The sequence below is a fragment of the Schistocerca piceifrons genome, chromosome 5, assembly GCF_021461385.2.
Source record: "Schistocerca piceifrons isolate TAMUIC-IGC-003096 chromosome 5, iqSchPice1.1, whole genome shotgun sequence".
NCBI lineage: Eukaryota > Metazoa > Arthropoda > Insecta > Orthoptera > Acrididae > Schistocerca > Schistocerca piceifrons.
Window position 1 is genome coordinate 338,840,126 of NC_060142.1, and position 9,515 is coordinate 338,849,640.

Consider the following 9,515-nt stretch of genomic DNA (forward strand, 5'->3'; position numbering starts at 1 on the left):
AATTACTACGGACGGAGAACGTGGCCCACACACTGAACATTCTCATTCATACTGACATCTTATATTCACTGTAGTCCACGAGGCGGGAATTGTTATGATGTCATACAGATTCGATCCAGACTTTCTCTTGGCGCTACTTATCTCAGAGACTGCTCCAAAGAATCATTACTGTAGTACGACAGTCACATTGTAAGTTTACTTAACGGTGTTTTTATTCAAAAACTTGTGAGTTAATAAACATAAACTGACGCACATACAAAACTGTACTTTCATACTACTCGTTGTAAGCTGTCGATAGTCAGTAATTAGCGTAGCGTTTGTTCTTTCGCATGCGATTGGTCGGAATTGACTCGCAAATCCAGAGAGTTTAGGGATCCCCGGATATAGAGATATGGAGAAGTTTGGCTCGCTTGTCGTAGCAAGGGGTGGAACGTGATGTTAAACAGTTTATTTAAGCCAATAAAGGGCAATTTCTTGATTGTGGATTGTGTGTGTTTATGTGACAATTATTGGTGTAAGCAGTACAATTCACTGCACGATTTAAGACAATTTATGCGTATTATATCTAACATTCGCGTACCTCTGATGTGCAATGCTTATTAAACGATGTGTTTGAACTGAACTGTATCGTAAGAATTAACTGTGAAAATACCACAATGAGGGCTATAAGATGACTAGGAAAGTGTCGTTGAGATATTTAGAAACGAATTAATTGATTATTGATAATGCACACGAGAAAGTAATCGATAGAATTGTGTGGTGTGGCTGTTGAAGTTATGCAGCCCGACGAAAGAAGAGTTTTCAAAATATTGTTGATATTTCCGTATCTGTGTTACTTCAACTGGTATAGCAACACCCGTTCCCTCCGTATCGAGCTTTTGTGTGGTGTTCAAACATTTTAGCTTCTCTACGAACGATAGTGACGTGGGTGAAGGAGCATCCAGTGATGAAAGTAAAGGTTAGTGGTTTGACCCACGGTCCTTAAACAAAATTTGCTGACACCTACCTGAGCAGTATCGAGAAAAGAGTACTAAAGAAGATAATATAAAATAATATCAGCGGCAGTGACCTTTCCTTTTATTCTTCCGACTGGGTGATTCTCAATTAGTGCTAGACAAACTGATAGCAATGAATCCAGCGCTAGCAAAAAACTTGAAACTGCAACAGCATCAATAGTAGCCGTACAACATCAAAATTAACAGCAGTAGCAGCCACAGGAAAAGCAGGACAAGTGCCACAACAAACGTACCTTCTGCTAACATCGTAATTACGGCAGAAACAAGAATGGGGCCTGCATCAGAAACAACAACAAACACCGTCGAATTTAACGGCTTTAGAACGTCTGCATGTTGTTCTGTCCGCAGAGTTTCCAAATTCCGAGGAGTCGAAAGAAGATTGGGCCCTTGTTTCGACGACTGTACTTTATGGCCTTCTAGATCAAAGAACAAAACTTTCAAAGATAACTTTTCTCATATTGGTCGAAACGAGATGTTTTTCACGTAACCTTTCTTCTCTAATGAACTGTGCCTTGAACGTCACAACGTGGAATATTTAAAGTGTCTGGATGTGTTCTTGTATTATTTCCCATCAGACAGTTTTTATGTGAATCTACAAAGCTTCAACAGTGGTAGATGAAGTATTGCGGCCACTGGAGGACTGTGATGAAAAACTGGTTCGTCTAACAAATCCATGCATTTTCCGTAGGCTACTTGTTAGGTGGCTGTGCTGTCCAGGTAAGCAGAAATACCGGAAGAACGATTGAACGTTTGTTATCTTACATAGGTGGGCATTGTGCTGAGCAAAATACTGTATGAAATTGCCTAAGTAGGGAGGTAATAACCGGGCTCTAAACTTATTCGATGCGTTTCTATGACATTCAAATTACACTCAACACTTAGGTTACAAGTGGCACATTGTATAAATTCTAGAATGAAACTATGATATCTGGTGTTTACTACTATACTACTCAACAATCGAGATTGCCAGAGCCGCACGGGATTAGCTGAGCGGTCTAGGGCGCTGCAGTCATGGCCTGTGCGGTTGGTCCCGGTGGAGGTTCGAGTCCTCCCTCGGATATAGGTGTGTGTGTTTGTCTTTAGGATAATTTAGGTTAAGCAGTGTGTAAGCTTAGGGACTGATGACCTTAGCAGTGAAGTTCCGTAAGATTTCACACACATTTGAACATTTTGTTGAGATTGCCAGAGTGTGATAGCTGCAGTAGTGTCTAATTAAGAGGTAAGTGGCCATCATTTCAGTGCAAACTGTAGAGGGCACGTTATAAACACTGCATTTGGCCACCCACTCGGCTTCTCGACAATGACTCTGATCGATCTGCTGTCTCTAGGCAGTGAAAGCCAATGAGACGTTGTGAATACTATCGAGCCATCTTTATTGTCGTACGAAACCCAAATCCCTTGCCAATGCCTACGTTTGTTGTCCACCCACTAGCTTTGCAATGGTGTGAATAGGAAAAGAACAACATGAAATATGCTTGTGTATTACGAACTTCCTAGAGGCCTAAAATCTCTCTTAGGCTATTTCACCACTGGGAAGGACCCACAACTCCCTCGCGGGAAGACCCAGTTAGTAGAGAGTACCCGCCAGGTAGCTGCATTGCACGCGTTCTGCGCATGTGTGAACCGCGAACCACTTGTCCCACGGGCGTGACTCCAGGATAGCTAGGAGCGTACGCCTGATTGTCCGCGCTGCCCGCAGCAGCCTTGGACGTCCTGCTTCCGGCGAGCGGGCATTCGAGCTGAACAGTCTATTCCGCATGCAGTGATCCTATGAAACCCAGCTCGCTCTGATCGTCCGCGAGATCCAGAAGGCAGTAAGCAATGGATAATGCCGTACTTCTAGAGCTCTAAAAGGCGTTCGATGAAGCCTCACGCTGCCATCCCATGTATAATATGTGTACAGAATATTTGACCAGATTTGTGATTGGATTGCTTAGTTCCCCTCGTAACTAGAACACAGCACATCGGCCTTGACGGAGGGAAATCTTCTTCAGAACTAAAAGTAACTTCAGTGACTTTCGAGAGATATGAGGCTCCAGATATCATTGCACAGGTTGCAAAATTCTCTTAAATTATGGACCTGTTGTGTAAGTGCACAAATGTAGCGCCTGATGGCATTCAAGTTGTATTGTATTGGGTTGGGAGTATTGTGGTGGTAAGTTCTTTTGGGACCAAACTGCTGAGATCATAGGTCTGTAGGCTTACACATTACTTAGACTGACTTAAACTGACTTACGCTGACGACAACATACACACCCATGCCCGAGGGAGGGCTCGAACCTCCCACAGGGGGAACTGTGCGAACAGTGGTAAGGCGCCCTAGACCGTGCGGCTTTCCCGCGCGGTTTTGCAGTATGGTAGCCAAGACATCAAGGTGAGTTCACAATCACGCACTTCAATCTACTGTACCACGATTTGGCCCTTTTTACAAGCACAGTTTTCCTCCTGGGATTACCACTCACATCAGGAAAGGCATCGAGCATGAATGGCGAGGTGCTCCACAATAACGTTGACGTAGCCCACAGTTATGGTGCCCTCGGTAACTGCCACTGGTTCCATGATAGGCTAGGTGAGTGTTCCCATAGCATAATACTGCTGCCACAGTACGAGGGTCACTTGAAAAGAAATGCGCACTATTTTTGTAAAAATACGGTTTTTATTCTGCATGTGTGAAAGTTTTACAGTGTGTAGATATATCCTTCCTGATTGCTTTCAAACTTAGGTCAACCTGTTCCCTTGAGTGGCGCCGTCACAGCATGTCTTCAAGATGGCTGCTACACTTGACGTTCATCAGAAGCAACGTTCTGTCATAGAATTCCTGTGCTGTGAAAACGAGGCAGTGGGAAACATCCACAAGAGGTAAGAGGTTGAAAAAGGTGTATGGAGATGCTGCTGTCGATCGCAGTACAGTTAGTCGGTGGGCAAGCAGTTTACGTGATGAAAGCGGGCACGGCAATGTTGAGGATTGTCCTCGCAGCGGCAGGCCTCGTACTGCACACACTCCAGACAATGTGCATAGAGTTTCTGATGCATATGTGACGACAATGAAGAAACTTCAAGCTCGACTGAGTCGTGTTCGACCACATCGGCAAAAGAAGGATGTTTTGCTGGCTTACTTTTTCTCTACAAGATTTGGCCCTTTTTCTCTGTGGATACAACAACGTAGACGTCTTTTGCAGTAGAGCCACATGTTAAACTATGTGTGCTATACAAATCGTGTAAATCCCCCACCACCACGTTCTATGATGAGGCGTGGATGTCGAGCAGCTTACTGCGAAAAGTGCGTACCACCCCTGTCGTGGGCTGTGCTGAACCGTCTAAAAACCACATTCAAGCTGTCCCATTCGCTCCCGTCGTTGCAGAACATTTGTATTTGATATCTGCACTTGGCTCCGTACTGTCCGTAAAGTATTCTCTAAATTAGGTACTCATTCCCAGTTCGCCCCTACTTCAGGTTTCACTACCTCGAATAGCGACGGCGTTTTCCGTCCCTACTTTATCTCATAGAGTGATAGATCCGTACTCTCATGAATCTTCGAATTGTAAACTGCAACCTAAGGTAACACCGTATCATGGCAGTCTGCATACGGAGCGGCTTCAAATATAACGACCACATAAAATGAATCATAGGACAGATGGATGCTAGACTGAGATAAACTGGGAAACTCCACTGGAAGTGTGATCCACCCAGAAAGGAGAAGGCTTACAAATCCCATGTTCCACCGATACCTGAATTTTACTAGTCATTACGCGACCTGTACGAATTAGTAGAGTGAATGGAGAAGTTCCGGATAAGAGCCGCGCGTTTCATCACAGACTCATTTAGTAAGGACCAGAACGTCATGGAGATGCTCTTCCAGATTCAATACCAGACGTTACAAAAGAGACGTTTTGCGTCATTGGGTGTTTATTGTTAATACCCCAAGAGCGTACTTTGCTAGATGAACAGCCAACATATTGCTTCCCGCCACGTAAATCTCGTGGCAAGCCCATGAAAGTAAGATTTGAGATGTTGGAACTCACACGTAGACTTACCATCGTTCCTTTCAAGCACCATTTCCGACTGGAATAGGAAAGAGGGAAGTGATAGTAGTACACAAAGTACCCTCTGCCTCATCAGAATTTGGCTTATGGAGTGTGAATAAGTATTTAGATATCTAGTTCGATGGCTATTTAGCATTGGGGGTGCTGCGTTAGCGGTTAAATTTCCTATAACTGCTCTTCAGTGTCTGCGTTCGGCATTATGTTGCTGCAGAAGGTCGTTGAGGTTTTACATAAGTTTCAATTAAAACAGCAGATACACGTAACTGAGACTTAAGCCATTACTGATATATTCTCATTCGCCATTTGCAACTGTTTGCCAACGCTGGGATGAAATTTCGATACCGCGACTGTAGAGACGATGTGGTCTTGAGGCGAAGAACTCTTGGCGCATTTTCATCCGGAAAGGAAGTTCCTTGAAGGTTGTTCGATAGGGAGCGGAAAAGTTGAAAATCTGAGGGCACAAGATCAGTTAAATAAAGTGGATGCGGAATGACTTCTTAACCCAACTCCTGTATAGTGTTTTTTGTCGTTGTAGCAGAATGCGACCAGGCGTAATCGTGGAGTAGCATTACTTCACGCAGTCTTGGTGGTCCTTATTCTTAGACTCCGTTTTCAAGAAGTCTCAGTTGTTGGCAGTAAATGTCAGCAGTGATGGTTACACCTCGGGGAAGCAATTAGAAGTAAACCGCACCGTCGCTGCTCCACCAGATACATTTTTATTTCCTGTGAGTCATCGGTCTTCTGACAGGTTTGATGCGGGACGCAACCCTCCACGAATTCCTCTCTCGGAGTATAACCCACAAATTACGTCCTCAATTTTTTGCTGGATGTATTCCAATCTCTGCCTTGCTCTACAGTTTCTACCCTCTACAGCTCCCTCTAGTACCATGAAAGTCATTCCCTCATTTCTTAACAGATGTCCTATCATCCTGCCCCTACTCCTTGTCAATATTTTCCACAAACCCCTTTCCTTTCTGGTTCTGCGCAGAATTTCCCCATTCCTTACGCCATCAGTCGACCTAATTTTCAACATTCTTCTGTAGCACCACATCTCAAATGATTCGATTCTCTTCTCTTCCGATTTTCCCAAAGTTCATGTTTCACTAACAAACAATGCTGTGCTCAAAATGTACATTCGCAAAAATTTCTTTCTCACATTAAGAGATACGTATGTTTAATACTAACAGATTTCTCTTGGCCAGGAATGACCTTTTCACAAGTGCTAGTCTGCTTTTGAAGTCCTCCTTGCTCCGTCAGTCATGTGTTATTTTGCTGCCTAGGAAGCAGAATTTCTTAACTTCATCTACATCGTGACTATCAGTCGTGATGTTAAATTTCTCGCTGTTCTCATTACTGCTAATTCTCACTACTTTCGTCTTTCTTCGAAGTACTCTCAGTCCATGTTCTGTACTCATTAGTGCGTACGTTCCATTTATCGCTGATATCCTTTCATTTTTAATATTAATTCCACTTCTGAACCTTTCTTTTATTTGCATCCCTCTTCGATTATAAACTGAACAGTAGGGGCGAAAGACTACATCCCTGTCTCACACCCTTTTTAATCCGACGGCTTTTTTCTTACATAACATTATGTTTTGTGGATTCCTGTAGGTCTTTGTTAGAGGATCTGATGCTTTGCTTAGGCTCAGGGATTTCTTTCTTTTCCTTATGTTAGCAAAAAGTCACCATTTCCCGTCTCTGTAGTGGTACAGGATAGGAATAGTCGGTTTGTTCACTAGCCAATTGATGACGAGCAAGCAGAATGCATATGGTCAGCCGCTTATTATTTGCCGGCCGCTGTGGCCGAGCGATTATAGCCGCTTCAGTCCGGAACCGCGCTGCTGCTACGGTCGCAGGTTCGAATCCTGTCTCGGTCATGGATGAGTGTGATGTCCTTAGATTAGTTAGGTGTAAGGATTTCTAAGTCTAGGGAACTGATGACCTGAGATGTTAAGTCACATACTGCTTAGAGCTATTTGAACCATTTTGAACCCGCTGATTTTTTCGATTGTGGCATAGAACACGCGGTACCTATACACCCGATTTTTGAACCTTTGTAAATGTCACACAGTGTTGAAATGATTGCAATTCATCACATTTACCAGCTCTGGAATACAATGACGTGGATCATTGTGGATTAATGCGTTTGAAAGATCTTCATCAAACTCCGAAAGTCTTCCTGGACGTGGAGAGTCACTAATATGGAAACGAGTCTCTTTAAGACAAGGAAAACAGTTTGTTGACGTGCTCTGTCCAGTGGCATTATCCTTTTACACGGTGTAAATGTTTCCTGCTAACTCTGCTGCTGCCATCTCTCTATTGAAGTCAAACAGAAGAATATGTCGGAAATGTTCCAATCTCTCCACTTGGCACTGCATATTCTAGTGTAAACAGCTCCACTCACTACATCAAAAATGGTTCAAATGGCTCTGAGCACTATGCGACTTAACTTCTGAGGTCATCTGTCGCCTAGAACTTAGAACTAATTAAACCTAACTAACCTAAGGACATCACACACATCCATGCCCGAGGCAGGATTCGAACCTGCGACCGTAGCGGACGCTCGGCTCCAGACTGTAGCGCCTAGAATCGCACGGCCACTCCGGCCGGCCTCACTACATCCAGAGTACAAAATTACAGTATGTAAACTCGCATAGCAACAGTGAACTACAAACAAAAAGTGACAGTCTATAAATGAGCCCATAGCAGCCGGAATACCAACATGCAAAACAAAAACACTACGAGCTTAGCACCAACCTAATACAAACTTCGGCATTTAGTGACGTTAAGAATGAATTGGAAAGATTTCTCATTGGCTTTACCGCGACCGTATCTTCTCGTGTTACGAACGGCGTCAGAAAGAAGCCTGCAGACGTGGGGGAAAGCAACGTTTGGCCCCCCGCGTGCCAGACACAGGTTGGGACAGGTGAGGGCGCGAGGAGCGCTGGGGGCATGCCGGACACGTACGGCACTCGCCGGCGCCCTTAATCTCAATTAGGGGCGGCCGGCGCGCCCTGGCGGCCAGATAGCGGCGCGTTACGGCGGCGCCTGATCTCGCCGCCGTGCGTCACGGCCGCCGCTCACCCGCACAGCACTGCGCGGGCGCGCGCGGCCGTCTCCGAGGACGACGCGTGAGGCGCCAGGGTTCTTTCTTCATCTGCATCTACATCCATACTCTGCAACCACTGTTCGGTGCATGGCAGAGGGTGCTTCCTATTATGCCAGTCCTTAGGGCTGCTTCCCGTGCCATTCGCGTATGAAACGCGGAAAGAATGTCTGTTTAAAGGCCTATGTGCGCGCTGTAGTTAGTCTAATCGTGGCATCTCCATTTCTACGGGAGTGATACAGAATTACACTTCTGGAAATGGAAAAAAGAACACATTGACACCGGTGTGTCAGACCCACCATACTTGCTCCGGACACTGCGAGAGGGCTGTACAAGCAATGATCACACGCACGGCACAGCGGACACACCAGGAACCGCGGTGTTGGCCGTCGAATGGTGCTAGCTGCGCAGCATTTGTGCACCGCTGCCGTCAGTGTCAGCCAGTTTGCCGTGGCATACGGAGCTCCATCGCAGTCTTTAACACTGGTAGCATGCCGCGACAGCGTGGACGTGAACCGTATGTGCAGTTGACGGACTTTGAGCGAGGGCGTATAGTGGGCATGCGGGAGGCCGGGTGGACGTACCGCCGAATTGCTCAACACGTGGGGCGTGAGGTCTCCACAGTACATCGATGTTGTCGCCAGTGGTCGGCGGAAGGTGCACGTGCCCGTCGACCTGGGACCGGACCGCAGCGACGCACGGATGCACGCCAAGACCGTAGGATCCTACGCAGTGCCGTAGGGGACCACACCGCCACTTCCCAGCAAATTAGGGACACTGTTGCTCCTGGGGTATCGGCGAGGACCATTCGCAACCGTCTCCATGAAGCTGGGCTACGGTCCCGCACACCGTTAGGCCGTCTTCCGCTCACGCCCCAACATCGTGCAGCCCGCCTCCAGTGGTGTCGCGACAGGCGTGAATGGAGGGACGAATGGAGACGTGTCGTCTTCAGCGATGAGAGTCGCTTCTGCCTTGGTGCCAATGATGGTCGTATGCGTGTTTGGCGCCGTGCAGGTGAGCGCCACAATCAGGACTGCATACGACCGGGGCACACAGGGCCAACACCCGGCATCATGGTGTGGGGAGCGATCTCCTACACTGGCCGTACACCACTGGTGATCGTCGAGGGGACACTGAATAGTGCACGGTACATCCAAACCGTCATCGAACCCATCGTTCTTCCATTCCTAGACCGCCAAGGGAACTTGCTGTTCCGACAGGACAATGCACGTCCGCATGTATCCCGTGCCACCCAACGTGCTCTAGAAGGTGTAAGTCAACTACCCTGGCCAGCAAGATCTCCGGATCTATCCCCCATTGAGCATGTTTGGGACTGGATGAAGCGTCGT

At 46.5% G+C, this 9,515-nt stretch overlaps 1 protein-coding gene across 1 annotated transcript in view; it reads left to right on the forward strand.

Annotated features, from left to right (window-relative positions):
* Positions 1-8,195, forward strand: part of LOC124798979 (uncharacterized abhydrolase domain-containing protein DDB_G0269086-like) — a 65,669-nt gene extending 57,474 nt beyond the window's left edge. Inside the window, exon 2 of the mRNA XM_047262515.1 lies at positions 8,059-8,195. Coding sequence (XP_047118471.1) covers positions 8,059-8,195 — 137 coding nt within the window. The remainder of the gene's footprint in view (positions 1-8,058) is intronic.
* Positions 8,196-9,515: the final 1,320 nt, after the last annotated feature.